The 25010-nt window shown below is 46.4% G+C and overlaps 1 protein-coding gene across 1 annotated transcript in view; it reads right to left on the reverse strand.

Annotated features, from left to right (window-relative positions):
- The window catches only part of DCPS (decapping enzyme, scavenger), a 65039-nt gene that overhangs the window by 26419 nt on the left and 13610 nt on the right, over positions 1-25010 (reverse strand). The window contains exon 2 of the mRNA XM_075909294.2: positions 24312-24480. Coding sequence (XP_075765409.1) covers positions 24312-24480 — 169 coding nt within the window. The remainder of the gene's footprint in view (positions 1-24311; positions 24481-25010) is intronic.

Raw genomic sequence — 25010 nt, forward strand, 5'->3', positions numbered from 1 at the left:
TTTCTGTTTTAAAGCTGGAGAGGAGGGAGAAAGTTTTAGGAGCCGCCCTGCCCCCAGCACATTCCTATTGACCAGGTTCTGACGGACCCCAGCCAATGCGGGCTGCTTGTTGGAATAACAGGCAGCTAAGAAGAACTACACTGGGCCCAGTTATTCATGAAGCACATGGCCACGCAGGCAGGTTGGATTGGCAGCTGGCAAGTAAGTCTCTTGGCCGCAGCCTGCTTCTGGCACCCCAGTGCTTTCCTGCCCTCACTCTCTGCCTCCCCCCGCCCCAACATACCCAAACCCTCTGTTCCCCTCTTAAGCCCCATTCCAGATCTGGCACCCCAATCTCCTGCCCCAGATCACAATCTCCTTCCACCTTAGGTCACATCCCAAACCCCTGCACTCCAGTCCCCTGCCCTAGGTCACAACCACCTGCTTCATCCCAACTCCCTCCCAGACTCCAGTCTCCCTCTTGCACCTCAATCCCTTATCCCAAGCTCCCTTCTGAGCCCAACCTCCATCCCAGACCCTGCATCTCCCCCATTAATATCATGGAAGAGTGCAGCCCTCAACTACTTTCCAAAATCTTGTATTGGCCCCCCCATCAACTGCCCACCCCTGCCCAATACGGTATTTGGGAGACTTGGTTCAACATGGCTTTGCGAATATACATTGCTATATTTAATGAACAAAACTAAGAGACATTTTAACCTAATTGCATGCCCGTGATTAACCTAAATTTAAATTAGAGGTTGAAATAAATGCCAGGAGAAAACTGGCCAGCTTGAAAACTGAGCTGCTTCGTACAAGAACAAATAATTTCACACAGAGAACTCCCAAGTACTTTCAGAAAGGCTTTGATGATAAATATCAGTGAAAAACTAGTACCCAGAAATACCAGCCATGGATTTCAATTATGCATGATGATTTCTGGCTTAAGCAGCATAGTTAAGCTATTCCACTAACTGGTGAAAGTCTCCATCCAGTGGATGGGTCAAACTAACAGAAAGTGGCTTTAGAACTCAAAGATCTGAACTTTTTTCTTTAATTCTCTGGAAATGTTTGTTTTCTGATTAAATTTTTTTTTTGAATGCAACGATTTTGGAGTCTTTACTGTTCAAGCTAACCAATCACACTCAACTGGCCAAATAGCCACATGTGGCTAGTGGCTAGCATTAGACACTGCAGATCTAGATGAAGCAGCCAGATTTCTGTTAAAGAGCAATAAGGTACCACATCCTGTTCTCAAAACATCCTTGGCACATCGGCTGTTGGCAAAATTATTAATAATGGGTGTGTGTTGGGCTGCTCTGCAAGCAGCCTCCACGCCCTGGCTTCAGATATGACCCGACTGGTTTCGCGCAATAAGCAGTACAGGAAGTCCCCGGGTTACGTACAAGATAGGGACTGTAGGTTTGTTCTTAAGTTGAATTTGTATGTAAGTCGGAACTGGCGTCCTGATTGAGCCGCTGCTGAAACTGACCAGCAGCGGCTGAATCAGGACGCCTGGGACAGAGCAGCTGGGGTGCTGCCGGGTTGGTCCAGTAGCGCCGAGGAGCAGCGCTGCAGGACCAACCCGGCAGCGCCCCAGCTGCTCTACCCCAGGCGTTGGCGAGAAAAGCCTGGTCTGCTGAGGGAGGGGTCGCACTAGCAGCGCCCCCTCCTCCCAGCAGACCAGGGAGACGCGGGCGGCGGGACCGCCGAGATGCGTCGCAGTCCCGCTGTCCACGTCCTCCGTGGCTTTGCTCCGCATCTCCCTGGTCTGCTGGCGCCCCCCCCCCCCCCCAGCAGACCAGGGAGACGCGGAGCAAAGCCGGGGAGGATGCGGGCGGGACAGCTTGAGGCAGAGACAGAGACTCAAGAGCCTGATAGCACAAAAACCACATACATCTGATTTCGCTGGAATGGAAAAAAGGAACAAACAGAAGTGGGCAGCCCCAACAAGCAGGATGTCAATTAAATGAACTCCTGAAGCACATCTGGGTACTTGTCACAAAGGAGCAACAGAGTGTTCAAGTCTACCTGCTCTTACTCTGTTCCATGCCACTCCCTATTTCGGTCAGGCTGATCAGGGAACACAGCAACTAGAGTGCAAACTCTAGAGCAGGGGTGGGCAATAATTTTTGATGGCAGGCCACTCCCAAGTTTTTGGAAAGTGGTTGAGGGCCACACTCTTCCATGGTATTAAGGAGGAGATGTGGGGTCTGGGATGGAGGTGGGTGCAGAAGGGAGCTTGGGGTAAGGAATTGGGGTGCAGAAGAGAGAATGGGGTCTCGGAGGGAGTTTGGGTGAAGGAGGCAGTTATGACCTAAGGCAGGGAACTGGGGTGCAGGGGTTTGGGATGTGACCTAGGGTAGGAGGGGATTGTGATCTCTAGCAGGAGACTGGGGTGCCGGAGCTGGGAAGGGGGGTATGGGTGCATGTGGAGTAGCGGGGCAGGAGTGTGAGGCAGAAGGTTGGGGAAGGGAGGGGATGAGGTGCCAGAGGCAGGTTCTCACCAGGAGTCTTACTTACCCACCTGCCTGTGTGCCTGCAGAGTTAAAGGCTTGCAGAGCTTAAAATGTTTCTGCCTGCTCAGCCATGTGCTTGAGTGAGTGAACAGGAGGGTTCTGCTTTGTGGCTGCCTGTTATTCAGAAACCATCCAATGGGATTGTGCTGGGAGTGGCATGTGGTGCAAGCAGGGGAGTCTGCCTGGGGTTCCCCACTGCCTCCGCAGGCTGGATCCGGTGGCCTGGCGGGCCGAATCTGGCCCGCAGGCCATATTTTGCCTAGGCCTACTCTAGAGAGTTAATCACACCCCCCTTCTTAAGAGGGCATTGAAGAGCAAGTCACAGTGGTGGGTCCCTCTACCTCTTATACCAGATGTACTTGGAGGAGAGGGAGGGAGAAAAGAAACCTTTGTATTTAACAGTCATTTGCTAGCCAAATTTCCAGGGGCAACATTTTGGGGGGAGGGAGGAAGAGAGCAGAGAGTACTGGGCTGCCAATGAGGACACTACCCCAGGGAACTTCTCCTTCCCCAGTCCTTGGTATCGGTCTCTGGCTAGTTACTCTCTAGCCCTGGAAGTGCTGACACCTGACAAAGGTGTTTTGGAAGCATTCCGACAGCAAAGAGAGGTCCCCTGGCTGAACCTTTAAGGGGGAGGCTCTTTATCAGAAAGCTTTCTGTGGAACCCCTGCTGGAAACAGAGACAGGCAACAGGGTGAAGTTCTCAGCAACTGATCTTAGAGGCAGAAGGGAGGTCATCGGTGTAAAGCACAACGCTTTCTCTCCCGGATACTTATTCTTGCCGATTCTCCATGGCAGCCCAAGTGCTCTTTGTTATTTGTTCTGCTGAGCTTTAGCTCACGGCCATTGTTTTCAAATTAATTTGATTTTCTCATACCCCTTAAAAAGCCTGGAAAAATCTCCTGCAGCCCACAAGCTGTACAGCTCACTCTCCCTCAGATCCCTCCCTTGTGACTCACAACTTTTGGCCAGACTCCTAGGGCTCCAAACTTTCCTACATTCAGTACGAGACACATGAAAGAGCTGATGAAATGCACATGCCATGATCTGATTAGCTGCTGACTTCCTGCCATCCGAACGCCCATTTTGTACCACTCTGTTACATCCAAGTTAGCATGACCAGGGTCAGGACAATGGCCCGTCATTTGCGTTGTTCAAAGCATCAACTGAACTTACACCCCTAAGCCAATAATCACACTCGGTTCCGCTGTTGCCACTCTCACCCGAAGATCTCAAAGTCTTAACCCAGAGATGGCTTGAAGTTCAGCGTGGATCTCTACACACCACAGCTGGGCCATCGCCTCCACCACAGCAGCAGGCTTCTAGTTGACCAAACAGCTCCGCACTCCAAGGAAGATAAAAGGGCAGAGACATTAGTGCTGCTACTACCAGCACTAGCTTTGGTACAGACACCAGGGCCAACAGTCACTGAAGGCCGGGGGGCAAGGTGGGCGTGGATATTGACATGCATTTGGATACTCCCTGCCAGAAACAGGGGGGCTATGTCTACATTGGCCCCTATTCTGTAATAGGGATGCTAATGTAGCACTTTGGAATAGGCAAATCCGCGGGGGATTTAAATATCCCCCGCGGGATTTGCATTTTCATGGCTGCCGCTTTTTTCCGGCTTGTAGATAAGCGCCAGTCTGGACGCGATCCTCCGGAAAATAAGCTCTTTTCCGGAGGATCTCTTATTCCTACTTTCAAGAGATCCTCCGGAAAAGAGCTTATTTTCCGGAGGATCGCGTCCAGACTGGCGCTTTTCTCCAGCTTATCTACAAGCCGGAAAAAAGCGGCAGCCATGAAAATGCAAATCCCGCGGGGGATATTAAATCTCCCGCGGATTTGCCTATTCCAAAGTGCTACATTAGCATCCCTATTATGAAATAGGGGCCAATGTAGACGTAGCCGGGATGTGTGACTGACTTGCTCATTCTCTCCCTGCTTTGGCAGAGGGACTCTTCCTGGCTCCTTGGAGGAAGGAAAACAAGATGTGGAGCTATTTACACGCTCCCTTTCAGAGATGCTCCAATCTGCTTTCCTCCCAAAGACAGAAGCATAGAGAACAATAAGGCCCAGAGCATGAGGCCTCTTGTGTGACTGCAAAGAGACAGCGTGTCACGATGGAGAGGCATTGGTGGTGGTGGGGGGCCCAAAGGAAACTGGCAAAGATAAGATTAATACAACTGAAGACAGGACACAGAGAAAGGACACAACAGTGATTCAATGTCTTATTCCTAGACCCAGCTGACATGTGGACAGTGTTTAGAAAGAGTTTACAGTTAACAAGGAAAAAACAATTTCTGTTTATCTTGAGATTAAAGATCTTGGCATGTATTTACCAATGCATGATAGGGGATATAGTCTTCCACCCTACAGACTGACAGCTTTGACCTCAGTCATGAGTAATTAATCCAACCACAGCATTATAACAAAGAAATAAAAAGCACCACTTTAACCTCTTTAGCTGGGAATTCAGTGTGTAGCACAGAACCACTGTAACACTAAGTATGTAGGCAATCCTCTTGCTGTAAAACTTTCATTGTTATGGAAAGTGGCTATAAATTTTAATGTAGGCAATGGAAAAACAAAACCCTGAACAACTGAGGGAGGTGGAGATACAGTTTCATTCACTCCCAATGAGCAGTCAGGGGCATTTCAAGTGAAACTCCTTTATCCAATCTAAAATATAGGGTCTTCTCTCCCACATTTACTTTTTCAGCACTGATCATCTCCACAAATACTGTACAGTACCTATCCATTTAGATTTACACTTCAAGTCATATGCTGACCCTTTTATACAGAAGGAAGGCAACTTGGTTTAGCGGCTACGGCAGAGAAAGGGGGTTAGGGAGATCTACGTTTTAATCACTACTCTACTGTTTTGCTAACCACTAACTGCATAATGGTGGGGGACAGAATGAATTTGTTTCCCCATACATAACAAGGGGTTAAATATCATACCTGTTATCCTCATGGAGTCTAGGGACTTATCCCTCAGGAAGCATCTGGAGAGCCTCAATTAGAAAAATCAATGTGTACACCATGACTGCATATGCTTAGTGTAAATATATGTCGAAGGTCTGGATAACAAATATCTATTTGTCGTTAAAGCCAGGATTTAACATTTTTAGGTCAGTGCTGCACAAGCTGGGAGACAGGGCCTTTTCATTTCACGCCAAGCCCAGCTTAATGAAATCCACAGGAAAATGCTGGCAACATGAAATATGAAAATGTGAACCACAAGGACAGTCTGGTCCGATTCCCACCACACACATGTCCAAATTGGACCGGTTTCCAGCCATTGGTTAGCATTTCTCTAGATGAGGTAATAGCAGAAGACAAGGCTGTGACTTTGCTGTTGCGCTGCTAGTGTGTGTTATTTTAAACGGTCTTGTTTTGATGATGATTAAGCAATGTAGACAAAAATATACTGAAACATTCCGAGTTGCCAGGGGAAACTTTGGCATCTCGATTTCTTCCCTTCAAGAAAGGGTACAGATTCAAATCATGGCAGACTTGGTTATTGGATATGACTATTTCTTATGCAGTCTGGAAGGTAAAGTACTCCAGCATTTTTTTGCAGTGTTCTCCTTTAAGCCTGGGCTTTCCAGTGTTGAATATTACACATCATTTATGGCTTATTCCCCAATATTTAATCAAAAACTTGCCAACAAGTAATAGGAACAATTATATCTACAATTTCTGAGCTGTTGCTTTCAGTGCAGATTGCAGCTTAATGTACTTTATACATTTCTAGAACCCAATGCAGGCTAAAAGAAAAAAACCCTTAAGTCACAGCTGTGGTCGAGAATTAAAGATTATGAAAAAAGCAGAAGGCAGACTGTGGTTCACTAATGATCATTTCCCTTCTAAAGGTCTCATCTACCCTGGAACATCCTGAGACCACTAATTAATGTACATGACTAAAGCTAGAGAAGTCATTTTAACACAGACCAAATTCAGATGCTGACTTCAATTAGGTGCCTGCCTGGCAGTCCAGATATGGAATGGGATCGGTTTGATTCACATTGAGCAGCTTCACCTAGCCACAGCAATGCTCTTTTGTACAGACATCAATGAGAAAATGCTAACCACTAAACTGCTAAGTCTCTCCAGTTGTTGGTGACCAGCTGCGTTGGTTCTTCCTTTAAAAATTCTAAAAAGGATACAGTTCTTGAGACGCTACACACAAGTTAAAATACCAGTAATGACTGAAACCTACAAGAGCTGGGAAACTGAGTTAAATGAGTCACTCCTCCACTCACCCTCTGATTCTGCACTCTCATCAGGGCCTGAGGGATTGTCTCAACTAGAGTTTTTTCAAATTGAATTAACTAACTCGCTGTTGCATGCTAGTGTGAAGACGTCACCGATGTTTGGGATTATCTTGAAACAAATTAGAATTGACAGTTCACTGGAGTTAAAAACGTCTAGGCTACGTCTACATTGGCATGATCTTGCGCAAATTCTCTTTAACGCAAGAGTTCTTGCATTAAAGTCTTTGCGCAAGAGATGTACTTTTGCGCAAGAGCATCCATGCCAGTGTAGACGCTCTCTTGCACAAGAAAGCTCTGATGACCATTTTAACCATAGGGCTTTCTTGCGCAATAAATTCATGTTGCCTGTCTACACTGGCCTCTTGCGCAAGAACAGTTGCACAAGAGGGCTTATTCCTGAGTGGGAGCATCATAGTTCTTGTGCAAGAAGCACTGATTTCACACATTAGAACGTCAGTGTTCTTGCACAAGAACTCACGGCCAGTGTAGACAGGCAGCAAGTTTTTGCGCAAAAGCAGCACAAAATCGCGCCAATGTAGACACAGCCCTAGTGTAGACAAAACCTGAGAGGACCAAATAGGAACCATGCAAGGGAGACACTGTGGGTACTCTGAATGCACAAAATGGCTACCTGGGCAGCTTATCCTGGAAATGGGTTATCATAGGGAATCATTCTGGTGCATCCACACAGAGGCCTTATAGTTGTGCCTATTCTGGGGCATGCTGGGACTTGGCAAACCTCTATTTTTATTAAATCTGCTTCAACCAGTGTAACTCGATGGATTGAAGTATACTAGCATACACTGTAGCACACACGGATTCAGCTGGACTACAGCTGATGTCTTCTTAACAGGTGTTGCCGCAAACCTGTACAATCAATGACAACTCCCCTGCAACAGCTGTTATGTATTGATGCAAGATGCTACAATGCTTCAGACATCCAGAGGTTTGTTGCAGCATCTAATGTAGACTGGGCTCATATACAATAAAATGCTGAGACACACTAAAGTTGGAATATAAAGCACCAGGGCAACTTCTACATGGACCGATATCTGTATCTTACACGGCTTTAACTCAAACCCATGGTGTTATGGCAGGATAGCTTTTTGCCTTAGCTTTTTACCTTGCTCAATTAAGAAGCAACGGTCTCTACTCAGACAGTTAAGCTGGTCCTTCTGAAGAATGACCCATGATGACCAGAAAAAAAAATTAAGATATTGCAGCATTCTAGTTTAAATAATAATAATAAAATATAAATATAAATGCAATTTCAGATGCATTTAATACTCTAGTTCTTCAGTAACATTTTCTCTTCCACCCCCTCTCATCTGGCAGTCTTTCCACGACATTTTAGAAATTCATATCTAGCTAAGCACATCAAATTTCAATCCAATGCAAATTTAAAAGGAGCGCACGATGGGGAGTCCCAGCTGAAGCAGAGAAGCCTTGTCCTCTCTTCTCTCATCCTACCCAAGCACACAGCCAGCAGTATTAATGAGGTAAGCTTTTTAACAAATTGAAATATATTCAGGGTTTGAATAAAGGTGAGGAGCCTGCAGGGAGGGGATAGCTTGACACTTTGCTTTTCATGGGCTCAAGTAACAACACACACGTCTTCCCGTAATAAGCGGGAATGGAAGGAATGTTTGTCTGGTTCATAACTGATACTATTCCTTATTTTTAAATGAATTAACACTGTGTCTGAAAAGTACCTTGCATGGCTAAGATGCGACAGAAATTATAATAGAACATTTTAATGCCGGGCTTTCTCAAGACCCCTATCTCTATCCATATCCTGTCCTACACTTGCTCGCATTTAACCTTCAGGTATTCACTTCAAAAACAGCAAAAAGCAGGAGTGGACACTGTCAACAATATGACACAAAAATCCTTCCTCTATAGTGTTCATGTCAGTTATCTCTTACTTATGACCACATTTGTATAGTTCTCTCAGCTAAAGCATCCAATTATAACCCACACAGCTTCAAGCCCTTTCATAAGTGACAAGAGCTGGCTGTAACAAAAACCCTGCCCTAATTATCCACTCACCAGGAAAAAAGAAAAATGCCTCCATAATTTAGACCCTATTAGGCAAATGCTTGGTTCAAAGATGAGCCTTCTTGAGAAGCCAACATGTTAATGCCAGTGGACAGCCACAGAGAGCAAGCTACAAAGGTAAGGAGGCTCCATCAAAACGACTCAGCCACTGGTCCTCAGTAGCTCACACCTGGGGACTACCATGACTTAGCTACTGCTGTAACGCACTATGCACAGGAAGGATTTGGGGGTGGGAGGAGAAATCTTTCAAGCAGCTGATTCCCCAATCACGGGGGGCTTGAAAGAGTATTGTCAACATCTAGAAATCCCCCTGGAGCAAGGAGCATAGATTTTGAATATCCTGCCAGAGTCCAGCCTCTACTTTGTTGCTCTTCCCCATCTGATGTCTTCCTTATTTTTCCTTTGTTTCCAGATACTATCCTCCCACCCTGCATTGCTGCTGAAAGCTTTACAAATTGTTTCAGTTTGTAATATGGGTCACATCGTCTCAAATAAAGTTAGTCCCTAGCTTCTGTTTCTGCAGCCTGGAATAGGATACTGTTTGGATTTGAGAGAAGCAGTATCACTTCCTGTATGTTTGAATCATTTTTCCCTAGCTTCTAGACTCTTCTTTACAACCTCCCTATCTCATGTGCTCAGCAGCAGAGTGAGGGTACTAGAATTTGAATCACTAATGTGCTAGTATAAGGGAGCTCAGGAGACCAGTAAGTTTCCTTCTCCATGAGATGCAGAAGCACTCAACTCTCCTACACACAATGACAGATACCCATGTATTTGCTAATCATTAAAATGCATAGCTGTGCACAGCTAACTAGAACATCCTTCGAAACAGGATTCACAATGGAAGACCTTGAACTACAGAACGCAACGTTTTTACTGGATCAAGCCATCTCTTATTGGAACTGGGAAACACTGCTTCCTAAGTGCAACAGGAATACTCATGCTGTTTCACAAAATATGAATGATAGTACTTTAAAAGAAACCAGATGTTGCCTAAACAAACAGACCAGCACAAATAAAAAAATAAGCAATATGGAGTTTAAATGATCTGGCTTTTATGATGGAGCCTTTGGCATCAGAAACTCTTTCTACTGTAGAAGCAAACTCTGCAGTCCTCTTGTTCAGCAAAGTGAGTTAGGAAACTCTGGGTTGTGTTTTGTCAGCATTTCAAACTTTCCAACTTAGTTAGTTGCCTATCGAATGAGAGAAAATCGTTGAATAGACATTAATGTATAGTAGGGAACTTGTTTAAATCAGCTGTACACACAGAGCACTGATTTTAGGAAAAATCAATTCAACCCAGTTTTCCAAGTGCATTAAAGAATATTTAATGTTTGCCTCCACAGATCTATGAAGATAGATCACAATAGTTTAGTGTTAAACAATCTCTTTCAAGACCAATGACTGGTTTAAAACAATCATGAAAACTGCTTTTGATTTTCAGAAGCTAATCATAGTTTCTCTTGTGATTATTAAGCCACTTATGGACTAGGAAACTGGTTAACATACTCCAACAGCAAGTCTCCACTGCCCCCTACAGCCAGCATCTTGAATGAGATCTGACGCCAACAAGATAGCTTTCATCAGGAGACTCAAAAGCCAATGGCGACCAAATACATTTTTCATTTTACATACTGGTATCTCTTTCCTGATGCATAATGATACCCAGGTAGCTGGTAAAGACATTAAAAAAAGAGGACACAATCTGTTTCTTTTTTGCATAAGAAATTCCAGTCTCGCCTACAACTCCAGCTTTCCCAGAAAACCCTATGGGTGATGGCAGAACAGGATGAAGATCCCACAAATAGAGAAACTCTCCTTTTCACTTACCTTAAGCTTCTCATTCTGATGAGTACTAGAGTTGACACGAGCGAGTTAGGCGGTCAATTTAGTAGGATTTCACTAGATCTGCTAAAGTGATCCCCGGTGGATCGATTGCCACAGCGCCACATATCCTCAATGAACTGGTCATATTACTTGGACTCAAGAGCCAGCAATATACAGATCATTCACAGCTTTACCTATCCTTCACTGCACATGTCTACACCATTACAAGCAAGAAGGCCTAATTCTTGGGTAAGATCAGCTGGCAGAAGCTGAACCCAAGAAAGCCATGGTGGGCACAGGAAAGCACTGTGGAGAGCTTGCAGCCACTGGGCAGTCTCTGCTGGTTGAAGATATACACTAGATAGACACTCACAGTGTATAGTCTAGCAGTACTCTTGGTTCCCTTGCTGATGCTGAGCTCTCACATAGCAGGATCCATGAGCAATGCTTTCTGCCACCTGCTTGACTAGGAAACGCCATCCGAACCAGGCAGACAAAGACCTGGTCTTGGTTATTGGTGCCTTTGTTGCCTCTCAACTTGCTTGCAGCAGCGAAATGTACCTGATCGTGAAACCTTCACCCGTTAGTAAACTCCAACTAGTGTAGAATGTTTTGTTACGTTTCCTCGGCAACACAAGCTACTTCAGACATATCAAACTCTGCACTGAAGGATGTTAAGAGGCGGGTCATTGGTTAATCGTGTAGCCGACACAAACTGTATCGACTACATGATTCGTCGATTAAGGAAGGTGCTCAGTCCTGGCTAGCACTGGGTATGGGAGCTACCCCCCCGTGGCTCTGCAGTCTGTAGTAGGAGCTGGGCGTGGTTCTTGCTGCATTTAAAATGCAGAGCTGCAGCAGGAGTAGCTCCTGGACCCAGCATGAGCCGGGACTGAGCCAGGATTGCTCAGACTCGTCTTGCGCCAGGTCCAGCAGCCCTTGTTTACGATGGGTCCTAGCTCCCCATTGGGACCCCCCCACAGACAGGGGCTGCTGCTGCAGCGGCCTCTGCCGGTGGTGAGCTTGGGCCCACTGCGGGCAGAGGCTGCTTCGTGGCAGCCTCCCCTGCCCCCCCCCCCACCACCATGCTGCTGCCTCTGATAGAGGCAGTGGTGTGTGTGTGCGGGGGGGGAGGGGGGACACAGGTAGCATCACAGAACCAGGTCCCCCCAGCTTTTAAGCCAGCTCCCCCCAGCACCGGCTCCTGTTTCCCCCCCACACACTGCTGCCTCTGATACAGAGACAGAAAGGGGAAGGGGATGTGAGTAGTCGACTCGACTACCCTATAAACCTAAGCTTATTGGGTAGTTGACTAGTCAACTACTCTTTTACATCTCTAGCCTGACGCACTGTTTTGACAGGCCCGACCGTTTCAGAGAAGAGGCATTTTGACTTCAGCTGATGTTTTAAGTTTGGCATTGAGATGAAGTTGTGAAATTAGCAGTCTTGATGGCTGACTGGGTGCAAAAATGTACCCAGAGCCCTATCTTTATGCCTAATCATCAAAGGAGCAATGCCAGCCAGGACTGGAAGGCTGGAGACGTGAATTATCCGGATTGCACCAGTGAAGGACAGAGCGGATTTCTGAGTCCAACTTCCCAGAATGACAACTGGAGCCCTCTGCTGCCATACACTGTTCAGCAAGTGCAATAATTAGGGCATTGGTGGATTTACATGAGGTTGCGGTGCTAGAATCCCGGGTGTTGTCAGAAAACCTGCAGAGGAGTGCAACTCTCAACCGGATTTTGACAATACACCAAGACGACTAGTGGGAAAAGGGCAGAAAGTGGTCAACCTTTATCCCCAAATAAGGAAGATACAGCTCAAAAATGATCAGCTGGTTGCTCAGACAGACTTGCAGCTGCCGATGAGAACCCAATGGGGAGCTGGAAACAAAATGGCACAGTCTTTAGTACATTTAGTTTAAGTCATCACTTCAAAAAGTACTTGGCCAAGATGTCAAGGTCAGACGACAGGCAGGAGTCCAGTTCCTCAAAGCTCCTTCTGGCTACTTCTATGCAGATGTCACTGAGTTGCTGGGATGGACAGCAGACCAGCTGCATATATATTAAAAGAGCATCTGAGCCAGGACAAGTCCTTGGGGAAATCCGCTGTTCATATGAAGTGGTCAATTCAAATCATCTACATTCTTGATGGTCATTATTCTGTTAGAAATCATCTGCATAACAAACATTATCCATTTCTTATCTGGGCACACAGAGTACCATTTTAGGGCTAGTCCAAACTGTGCTGACCTTCGGTCCTGCATCCACAATAAAAGATGCCAGTCTAATCCCTTGAGCCCCAGCGCTGTGACTCAGTCAGGATTCTGCCCGGTAATAAGGTGACTGGGAGTTGATTAAAAGCAACAGTTATTTAAATAAAAGCCTCTGAGCAGCATATACAGAAAGCTTCAGTCTCCTGTGTTGTCAAAATACACCCACCTACCTATGTAATGTACCACTCAATTTCAGCCAAGGGCCTTAACGCTAGCCATTTCCATGACACTTAGCGTAGTATCCAAGCTGTGCAAACTTTGTTTGCTTAAATCTCACACAGCTCCACTAAGGTAGGGAAGAATGATTAGTCGTATTTCACAGATAAGAAACTGAGGCACAGAAAGAACAAGTCATTCACATAAGGTATCTCGGGTCTGACCACATACACCAAGCAATTCAATCCGACTTCCAGGTCTAAGTACATTGACAAGGTTTAATTAAATAGCATCCATATTAGCTTTACACCATAGATAGGTGAAAAGAGCATGTGCTGCCAAATTAGGGATGTAAGTGACTAGGCAAATATCCGATAAGCATGTGCTTATTGGGTAGTGGAGTAGTGACTCAACTAGTTGCGTCCCCATCGTTGCTGCCTCAATCAGAGAGAGGCAGCAAGGGAGGGAAGCAGGAGCTGATGCTGGGGGGAAGCCGGCTTAAAAGCTGGTTCCTCCCAGCACAGTCTCCGAAAGAGGGCAGTGGAGGCAGAAGCATAGCGAGGGACCAGTTGCGAGCCAGGAATAAGCTGGTTCCTGGCTCATGGCCAGTCCGCCTCCTCCCCGGCTGTGCCTCTGATTTTGAAATGTATTAAGAACCTGGTGGCCCCGGGAGCTAACCCTGCTGCGGCTCTGCAGTTTCCCCCCTTATCAACTAATTGATGGAAATTCTATCGACTAGTCGATTAGCTGATTAAACGCAATTTAACATCCCTATGCAAAATTAAAAGTGTTCTTTATTTTGAGACTTCCATCTGAAGTCAACTGATCGAAAGAGGAAACATATTGATTCTTCTGCAATGTCTTTGCCCTTTATGTAATTGATTAAGAGTGGGCTCCTGCGTTTAGTTTGTATTTGCTAATTCCTCTGTCAAAAGTTTTCAGGAAGCGACTTTCCTTTAACTTCAATGGGTGAAGTGCCCACTCTGTGTGTGTCCTTTCCACAAACTAAGGGCCTAGATGCGATGGGGATGGGCATGTGAAATCCCTCTGTAATCATGGTCCCTGTGGGAGCCAGCAGAGGTCACTCGGTTAAGGTGAACTGCAAACAGAATGGGGCAGACAAATCCCCCAAACTAGTGGATATTCCAATGTTTAGATTTACCACACCAGCACAAAACAGCTTCTACACTATCTCACTGCCTACACAGAAGTCTAAACAACACAGTACCCGGCCTCAGGCCTCCATCCAAGTACTCAGGTCAAATATGATGACAATTACTGAAATTCTTATTTCATGATATAAAAGAAAGAGTTCTACTGATCCCAAAGGACCAGACACGCACCCAGGTCAATATCTATCTTACCCAAAATAAACCCTTATAGTCAATTCTTATTAACTAAACTAAAATGTATTTAAACAGAAACAAAATACAGGACTATGTAGCACTTTAAAGACTAACAAGATGGTTTATTAGATGATGAGCTTTCGTGGGCCCACGAAAGCTCATCATCTAATAAACCATCTTGTTAGTCTTTAAAGTGCTACATAGTCCTGTATTTTGTTTCAGCTACACCAGACTAACACGGCTACATTTCTATCACTTTTAAACAGAAAGAGAGAGAATATTGGTTAAAAGGCCAATATACAGACAGACATGACTTCAGCTGAGACTTGAGTAATTCAGTTTGGTACAACAAGGAGTCCTGCAGCACCTTAGAGACTGGGGTGGGCAAGATACAGATTGTGGTTTAAATCTGGCTCACCAAGCCTTTTAATATAGTCCTTGGCCCGCCCCACAGGGACTCTCAGGCACAGAGCAGCTCCACGCTGCTCCAAGCAGCTGGCTGCTCCATGTGGCTCTCTGTCCCGCATGCAGGAGGTGGGTGTGGAGGGACTTGGGGAGCATAGAGACTGTGCTGAGGTCAGGCCAGCATGGAAAGCCTGCCCCGGGGTACAGTGCAGAGAGCCACATGGCACAGCCAGACACTTTGAGCCTGGGGCTGCAGGAGGCAGGGAGCCTGCCTGAGAATCCCACTGCGCTACAGGTTGGGAGCTGCCTAGGTAAGTACCTCTGGGCAAGAGCCTACCTCCTGCACCCCACCCCCTCTTGCACCCAACTCTCTGCCCACCCCAGCTCACAACTCCCTCCCAGACCCTGCACCCCCTCCGATGCCTCTCACTTATGGCCAGAATCCCCCCCTCACCCATAACCCCTCCTGGAGCCTGCACCAGGTCACAACCCCCTCCTTCACCCACTCTGTCTCAGATCCCACACCCTCTCCTGCACTCCAATGTCCTACCCCAAGCTTCCTTCTGCACCCAACCTCCATCCCAGACCCTGCACCCCATCCATAGAGAAGTGTGGCCCTTGATCACTTGCCAAAATCATAGTGTGGCCCCCACATAAAAAATGATTGCCCACCCCTAGGTTAACCGATTAAGGGGGGGCGAATGCGGGAGCCCCCTCCAACCCAGCAAAGATAGGCTGGAGCAGTTCCCTAGCCACAGGCAGGGGCTGCTCCACCCTGGCCCCGCCTGCGGCACGCCCAGATCTGCTGTGGACAGAGGCTGCTCCATTCACAGAGCAGCCCCTCCGAGTGGGGCGCCTGGACCTGCCGTGGACAGAGGCTGCTCCATATCCACCTGCGGGGTGCCTGGGCCCAATCAGTCCCTGTCAACGATGGACTGGAAGCTGTTCCAGTCTCCACCAGTTAACTGGAACCAGTATGAACCACCCATTAAGGGTGATGCTTACCAGTTAATTGGCTAAACTTTCACATCCCTAAATGTAATATCTGTCATGTACACATTTTCCTAACAAGTCTTTAAAGCTCAACCTGGGTCAGTCAGCCTATGAGCGGGTTAGCCCTTTCTGGCCACGTGCCACATTTTAATCAGCTGTCTAATGGTCCAGTCAAATAGCATCAGACCCTCAGATCGACAGATTCCTTTTCAGTGAAAATTGGTGCAGCGAGGACTCTGATGTTTGAGAATCACATAACACCAGAATCTGATCCTGCCTGCGGGAATGGGAAAAAGCAATGGCTTAACCGTGATACTGATTCCCTGTTCGCACCAGGCTAACACAATTTCTTTACGTGCTTAAATGCTGTTTAGCCCCACCTACATAGGCAAGAGAAAACTGAATTATAATCTGGCAAGGAACTAAACGTCAAGTTCTCCTTGGTTTTTGTTTCCCCCACCTCAGATCTATTTATTTTAATTTCTCCTGCTGTGACCTGCTCATGATGCCAATTGCTTGTTCCACATCTACAAATGATCGGTCTACAAATGCAGCTACCCAGACCATAGAGCAATTTGCTAGACATCAAGAGGGACCACCCACTACCAGTGCCACCTGTGCAGGAGAGAGAGTCTAGTCAAGCGATTAGACGCCATTGATTTCGGAAGCCTGGAGCAGCGCATACCGAGTCTAAGAAGGAAGAGAGAAACTTGCAGAGCCTAGTCAAGCAGAAGTCTATGTTGCAGTTTCTGAAGCTCTTCAGGGAGCAAGGCAGCTTGTACATCAAGGGCCCCGTTTTCTTATAAGTAGAATTTCTTTTAAAAAATAAAATCATTTTTAGTCTGTGAAAGTGGGACATAAACTGCCAAAAAAGGGCTGCAGGGTCGGGAGATTTCTCCTTGCCGAGATCATTATTTACCCTACTTACAGTTTCCTCTGTGAAATTTTAATGAGATGTCAATGTAGGAAGCTGATGAGATTAAGGTCCCATAAGTCATCCATATTCTAGTAAAGGAGGCTTACTAGACTCGGAAGCCTTTGCATAGCCACTGTGCAGTGACAGCTTCCGATACAAATGGTGAAGACTTGCTGACAAACGGCAGGGAATTAATGCCATGGCGGCTCTTGTGGCTCAGACCCTGGCAGTGCAATGGGTCCCTGCTGCAATGGGGCCCAATAATCCCCTGCATGCACATACTGCACTCCTCTTGCCTCTGCACCCCTGCAAGGTTTCCATTAGCTCTCCATGGAGTACAGAAATAGATGTGGCCCTTCAGAGGTGTCACCTTGCTTTCCAGGGGGAGGGGGAGCCAAAGAGGATCATGGGAGATAATGCGGGACTCAGGAGCGGTCCCTCAGTAGATGTGAGACAACGTGCACCTGGACAAACCTCAGCAAATGGCTGGCGTGACAAATGGCATGTAAAGCCACAGCTAATGCAAGTTCCTGTTAAAATCCTTCAACATGAACAATTCTAGCCCCTAGACCAGTGGTTCTCGTACTTTTTGGCCAGCAGCCCACCCTGCTCAGCACAGACCCCAGGAGAGCAGGGCAGCCAGCACATGGCCTTAGCTTCAGCCCTTCCCCAGGGCTACAACTGCCAGTCGCGTGGCAGGCAGCAGCTATTCTGGCAGCCCAAGTCGGGGCTGCGTGGCAGGCGGCGGTGGCTGCTGCTCTGTCAGCCTGGCCAGAGCCAGAGCCAGAGTCGCATGGTGGGCAGCAGCAGCGCTAGCGGCCAGAGCCATGCTGCTGGGGCCGAGGCAGCACGGAGGGCAGCAGCAGGGCACAGGAGCTGGAGCTAAGAGGCAGTGTGGGATCACCTCCTCCAAAACCATCCTGGGCCTTCTCAACCTCATCTTCCTGGCCGGCCTGCGGGAGGGGAGCCGCACTCGCACCCAGGCCCCACGCTGCCACAGCCAGGCGCAACCCACCCTCCTCCAGGCGGGGGAGCAGAGAGCACAGTGCAGGCGCGCTGGAAGCTCGTCAGGCCCTCCCAGCAGCAGAGCTGCTCATGAGTAAAAATAAACTTGTATGCCCCGCGGACATATATATACCCCGGGGGGGAAGGGAGGGGTATAAAAACGTGTATAACCCATGGGTTATATACGTTAATTTACGGTACCTGTTTCTGTTTGGGTATGTCTACACTACCCCCCTAGTTCGAACTGGGGGGGTAATGTAGTCATACGGAGTTGCAAATGAAGCCGGGATTTGAATTTCCCGGGCTTCATTTGCATAAAGCCGGCCGGCGCCATTTTTAAATGCCGGCTAGTTCGGACCCCGTGCCGCGCAGCTACACCCAAGTCCTCCATGGCTTTGCTCCGTCTCCCTGGTCTGCTGACCTGGGAGACCCGGAGCAAAGCCTTGGAGCACGCGGGCAGCGGGACAGTCCAGGCGCGCCACGGCTGTTCCACTGCTGGCATGCTCCGAGGCTTTGCTCCCCATCTCCCTGGTCTGCTGGTCAGACCAGGGAGACGGGGAGCAAAGCCACAAAGCACGCCCGCAGCGGGACAGCCCAAGCACGCCCGGGCTGTCCCGCTGCGGGCGTGCTCCGCGGCTTTGCTCCCCATCTCCCTGCAGACCAGGTATCCGAACTAGCCGGCATTTAAAAATGGTGCCAGCCGGCTTTATGCAAATGAAGCCCGGGAAATTCAAATCCCGGGCTTCATTTGCAACTCCGTATGACTACATTACCCCCCCTAGTTCAAACTAGGGGGGTAGTATAGACATACCCTTTATTCCCTCTGGGGCATCTGACATTGGCCACGTCAGAAGACAGGATACTGGGCTAGACAGACCTTTGGTCTGACACAGTATGACCGTTCTTATGTAAAGTTATCATTGTATGCATAGATCATATGTTCATCAAAAAGACTAAGTAACGAAGCAGCTGGTTTTTTATGGCTCACTGATCTGGTATTCAACATTTGTCAGCATTTTCAAGAAATCTGGGTCTATTAATGTCACTGCCTCTCATTTGTTTAAGTGGGTCTGTCTGTCTTTGTTTTGCACTTTCACTTTTCTTAAAGCAATTGCCATAGTTTTACCATGATGACGTACAATTCATTACTCAAACAAGAAAAAAAAAATCATTTGCCGTCTGGCGTCTGAGGCTTTAGGGTACACCTGCTTCACATTTTCTAGCTTTCCTCTGCAACTACAAATACCATTTTTTAAAAAGGTGAAAGCAGACATTGTGATGCACTCTTTTTTCCAGGGTGGCTTTAAGAAAAGTAATGTAAGTCTTACAATAAAAAAAAAAAAAAAAAATCACAAAAGGTGGCAAGACTGGAGTAGGGGAAAATGGACAACACAGCCTGGGTCTCACCATACTGATTAAAAACTGTTCTTTACCAGGGCTGGTTGCTAATTTCTGAAGGAAAACTGGTCCTTTGACAAAACAAACCTTTACTATGACAAATGTTTACTTGCCACACACAAAAAAATAAAAATAAAATAATCTTTTTTTTTTTTTTTTAAACAAGTAGGATTTTTCCCCACTGAAATTTGCAGCGTTTTTTGACCAGCTCTACTTGTTAACCATGAAAACGCTAGCGTAAAAATTTGGTGCATGGTACTCCTTGCTAATTTTCCCTCACTTCCATTTTTTAAAACTGCAGGAGTGGGTTTTAGGCAGCACGGACTGGGATACAGTTCCTATGGATGATGAAGGAACATCCAAGAGGAAAGAAATCACAGCAAAAATGCAGGAAACAAAACTCAGAATCCCTCATATTATAATAAGTTCAACATGCACTGCGGCCCAGGCTCCATCTCCAGCAACCCCCATCTCTCTAGCCATTGCAAAGTATTATTAACAGTTCATTTGTGGCAGGTCAGGTTCTGCCAACCTTGAGAACAGCAGCAATTGCTCTTTGCCAAGGAAACCATTCCTGCCACCATTTATTACTGGTGTTGTGCAGCAGCGCAGCACAGGTCTTTAAGAAAAACAGCTTATTATCCAAACTTTGCAGGTACGTGTGTGTGGGTGTGTCCAAACTGCAGGATTTTTTCAAAAAAAAAAATAGCCTTTTTTCAAAAAAATGCCCCGTGTCTAGACTGCTGCCGTGTTCTTTTGAAAGTAAATCGAAAGAACGCAGTAGTTTTTTCTACCACGGAAAACCTAATTTTACGAGGAATAACACCTTTTTTCAAAAGTGCTCTTTTGAAAGAAGGCGCTATGTAATGCAAACGGTACTTTTTTTTTTGAAAGAGAGCATCCAGACTGTGTCAGTGCACTCTTTCAAAAAAGCGGCTTGCTTTTTCAAAAGTACTGGTTGTAGTCTAGACGCTCTTTTTCGAAAGAGGCTTTTTCGAAAGTATCTTTCAAAAAAGCCTCTTTCGAAAGAGGGTTGCAGTCTAGACGTAGCCTGTGTGTGTGGGGGGGGTGATGTCTTTTTATCTTATCTGTAACTGATGGCATGATACAGTACATTGGTACTTAGGGTCAGCCATAATAAGAAGAATGCTAGGGTGAAAGTTCATATATATATATATATATATATATATATATATATATATATATATATATATATATATATATATATATATATATGGGAGATTGCTTCTGTCTCCACTTGCTCCGTTTCCTGCTGTGCCTCTACCTCCGCAGGCTCCCATGGAGACGGTGCTGGAGGGGAACCTCCTTTTAAGCCTGCTCCTCCCAGCACCAGCTCCTGCTCCTCACCCCCTTGCTGCCTCTCTCTTATAGAGTCAGCAAGGGGGGTTGGGGAGAGAAGCGACTAGTCACAACACTAGTTGACTATCCGATAAGCTTGTGCTTATTGGATACTCGACTAGTCGCTTTTATCCCTATGACTGAGTTACCAATAGAGCTTCCTGCAGTGCCTAGGAGATCTTTCACCCAAGTATTTCCATTTTACTTTCCATAGTGTAAAAACACTTTGCAAACTTGAGCTACTTTCCCCCTAACCTTCCCCTTTTGCTTTTACCGACCCTTTCATCCGGAAACCTCAGAGGGTTGACATGCACAAACGAATTATTCCTCACAACATGCCCACAGGTAGATATTGTCCCCATTTCATAGATGGGCAGACCGAGGACAGCAAAGTGACTTGCCCAAAGCTACACAGGAGACAGGTAGAGATGATAACTCAGGAGATGACAAACCCAGGCTCAGTTCACTACACAGCCAACACAGATTGTCAACTGTCCATATGCCAGAGCTCAGTCCAGCTCCAGACACGAGCTACTATAAATGCTGGTACTGCTCTAAGAGATGAGCACTCATGTAAATATGTTTTTATCACAGCTGTTTAGGCTGTAGACTAGCTGGCATTTAGAAGGCTAGATTCATTATGGCTGAGATGTGGCCTCTTTGTATCAGTTTTACTATTGAAGGCCCTCACCTGTGGAGCTCTCTCATCAAGCTGGAATTTAGTGCAGTTCAGGTGACAATGCAAGGCTGGGTTCTTTTTCCCACAGGCCTCAATTTTATTTTCAAATCAAGGGGCTTTCATCAAGATTGGTAAGTGAGGGGCATGAATTTCAGTAATATGACTGAGAGTTAACTTAAAAGATCTGGTTGGGCTTTTTTTCCCCAAAATATATTTGTGGACCACTAAATACAAGGTCCTGTGCCTGATATAAATCTAGATGATAAAGTTATATGCTGCTGTAGCAAGTTGGTAAAAAAGAAATCAAACACTAGTACCTAAGGTTTCTCATTACTCAGTACTATTACTATGGAAAAAGATTCTGGGATTCTAATGCAACAATGCCACCTTGTGGAAATCCCTGCATTTCGTTTTCACCCAGTCAAATCCAAAGCAGTGCCAAACAATGGCAAGTCATAAAGCAAGATTCCTTTGAATTACTGAATCGTAACTGTGCAAAGGATCTAATGCATTCAGCAACCTCACTAATGCTCTTGCTATGTCGGACAACAAGAACAATCACCTTAGCATATTTCTTGAAGTGAACTAAGGCATTTTCCTATGATTAGGATGTGATATCATAGTAAGGGAAAAGCTTCCTATTTATAGCCATCTGCTGAGTGGTTTTACATGGTTAATGGCTTGATCCAAAACTGGACAGCATATGTTTTGTCCTAGTCAGTGTAAGAGAAGGAAGTTGTGGCTTTAAAATCAGTACCTTTGACATAAGATCAGAGATGTTTCTTCCAAATCTGGTGGCAAGCCTTCCCACAGTAACAAAGGAGGGAGAACAACAGGGGAGGCAGTAAGAAACTCCACCTCCAAGCCACTGAACCTGGGAATGATGATGAGTTGCATTCCCTATAAACAAGTTCAGTGTAAATCTCAGTTCTGTACCGGATGCCTAGATACTACATCAAAAATAGATAGACTAGTGCCTTACTGATTAGGCTAGTGCAAATTCCTCCACCTAGCCACTCACTACACTAATCTTTCCCTCCCTCCCTAAGAAAAACCAAGGTTTCACAGCTATCCGGAGATGGTGAGATTCCTGACCCAGTACTTCTGACTATTAACCAGTTACTGTTTGTAGCTTGTTCTGCATGAAAGAGTGAAATCAATACAAAGCAGACTAAAAGGAAGATAAGTCCATGTGCCCCAGACATTTGAGGTTATACACATCTGTAGTCCCATTGCTGGCACGTGACTTGCCTGTCCTACAAGAAAGTGTTAGCTCCACAAAAAGAAAACATGAGATGATGTCTTAGAATGAGAGGAGGCTGTCATAGGAAATGTTATTGATTCCACAATGGTCATTTCCAAACACTTACTGCAGGACAAAGAACTCAAGATTATGTACAAATGAGAGAGAATGGATAACTATGCACATTCTTTTTTGGTGCCATCTCTCCTCCCTCTTTTTTCCATCCCTTCCAGGTGTGTTGCTATCTGTTAAATCAAAGTGGGGATTACAGGCAGTCCCCGACTTACGCGGATCCGACTTATGTCGGATCCGCACTTACGAACGGGGCTTTTCTCGCCCCGGAGCTCACGGGCGACGGGTCACCAGCCGTGTCCTCCGGGGCAAGAAAAGCTTCTCTCGGTCTTCCTGGTCTGCTGGGGGGGTCCAGCAAAGCTGCTGGACCCACCCAGCAGACCAGGGACACCAGAGCAAAGCCGCCGGCTGGGTTGCTCTGCCCCGGACTTCCTGGAATCAGCCGCTGATCAGTTTCAGCAGCAGCTGACTTGGGGACGCCTGAGGTTCTAAAGTTGAATCTGTATGTAAGTCAGAACTGACATCCAGATTCAGCCGCGGTTGAAACTGATCAGTTTCAGCAGCGGCTGACGCCAGTTCCGACTTACATACAGATTCAACTTAAGAACAAACCTACAGTCCCTATCTTGTACGTAACCCGGGGACTGCCTGTACACAGAATCAAAAGAACCAGCATAAAGGGGTTTTTTTTGAGCACGGATGCAAGGAATTCTCCAAAAATACTAATAGTTTGCATTTCTATATGGGCTTCTAAAAGTGACCTCAAAGTACCCATAAGAAGTGGACAAGTGCCATTAGCCCCATTTACAAGTAGGGAAACTGAGGCATGGGACAATACGGTAGCTCATCTAAGGTCACAGAGTAAAGAATGCTCAGTAGAACTCCGATTCCTGGCTCCAAATTCCCTGCTCTACCTATTAGAGTTTGTTGCCCCCTTGAACAAGGTAATTAATTAGAATAATCCAGTGTGAAAGTCAGTGTCTACAGAACTGGCATTCTAATGAACTACAAACAACAAGCATTCTTCTATGTCCCCCCTCTACATGCCTGGCGTTTTGATAGGGTTTTTTATCCTTAGATCTCAGAGCATTTCCAAGCAGAGGCCACTATTTAGCCCAGTACTCACCTGGCAGATGTTTGTTGCCTTGAGGGAAGTGATAATGTTTCTGCAGGATGCATGTCCATTGATTGAGCTATACAAATGTGTTGATTTGTGGGGACACACACACACACACACACACACACACACACACACACACACACACACACACACACACACACACACACACACACACACACACACACACACTCTCCCCTCCCCCCCCAACAGGCCTTCCACCCACAGCAGCTGTTTGCCCCAGACAGTAGCTTAAAGGCCACTCTGGAGAGGAAGAGCAGTTTGGGGACAGAAGTGAGTGCATTGGGATTAACCCTTGATGTTACTGGCGAACATGCAGTGACATTTTACTTTCTCCAGTACAACCAGAAGGAACAGCTCAGCAGAAAGATGGCATCTGCAACCATGCAAGATCCCCCACATTCCCAGCATTGTGGGACTTGGACTCATGACATAGAGTCAGAGCTCTATCAGTTCCGCCACATGGTTAACTCCAGGGTGAGCTAGCATGCTGGGTCTCTTCTCCTCACCACAACACAGCAATAACAATGGACCACTCTCCTGAAACACACACTATACTGACTAAGGCAAAGGGAGTCCACGCTGCATACCAGGCACCATGGTCCTTTATGTTTGCCACCAGCAGGCATAGGAAAGTCTAGACACATTTTGTCTACTTACCGCTCAGCTGCGGAGGTGGGTACAGGTGGTAGGTACTGTAGATATCATTGGACATCTGGAGCTGCAACTTTGTGTGTTTCTTCAGCAGATCGGGGATGCTCTCCTCCTGGAAGGGAGTCTTCTCCAGGATCACTACAGCATCTTCTGCATCGCCAGAGGCTCCATTCACCTAGCGTTAGAAGTCACTATCAGCCTGCAAACAAACTTATTCTAGCTCAGCAATTATATATTTCCCCTCCCCCACCACTACAGTAGCCACACTGCTTCCTAGCTTTAGCCGCTTCCCATCAGGAGGGTAGAGAGCATGCTGGCTAACAGTCAGTAGCAAACTTGCCTCTGGCCATTTAACCTCCATGCTTGTAGATACTATTCTTCAGTCTGCAGACAGGATGAGGGCTATGTAAGGGAGAGAAGCAGAGGCTGCAATAGACTGGCAATACCCTGTAATATCCCGACTGAACATTACTGGTGTAAATTAAGCCTTACTGATGTCAGGTTAATAACCCAGGGGTACAGTGTTTTGGAAATGTAAAGATGTATGTGACACTGTATGGAATTTTATTTTGCATTGATCCTATCTTCTTGCTATCTCAGGAGGTACAAAGGGGCTTTCTTTTTTTCTTTTTTTTTATCCTTGTGTGCACTGCAGATTTCCCTAGGATCCTTGTGGTGAGCTGGATGTAAATTTTCCCTCTCCCA

The sequence above is a fragment of the Pelodiscus sinensis genome, chromosome 25, assembly GCF_052426305.1.
Source record: "Pelodiscus sinensis isolate ZL-2025 chromosome 25, ASM5242630v1, whole genome shotgun sequence".
NCBI lineage: Eukaryota > Metazoa > Chordata > Testudines > Trionychidae > Pelodiscus > Pelodiscus sinensis.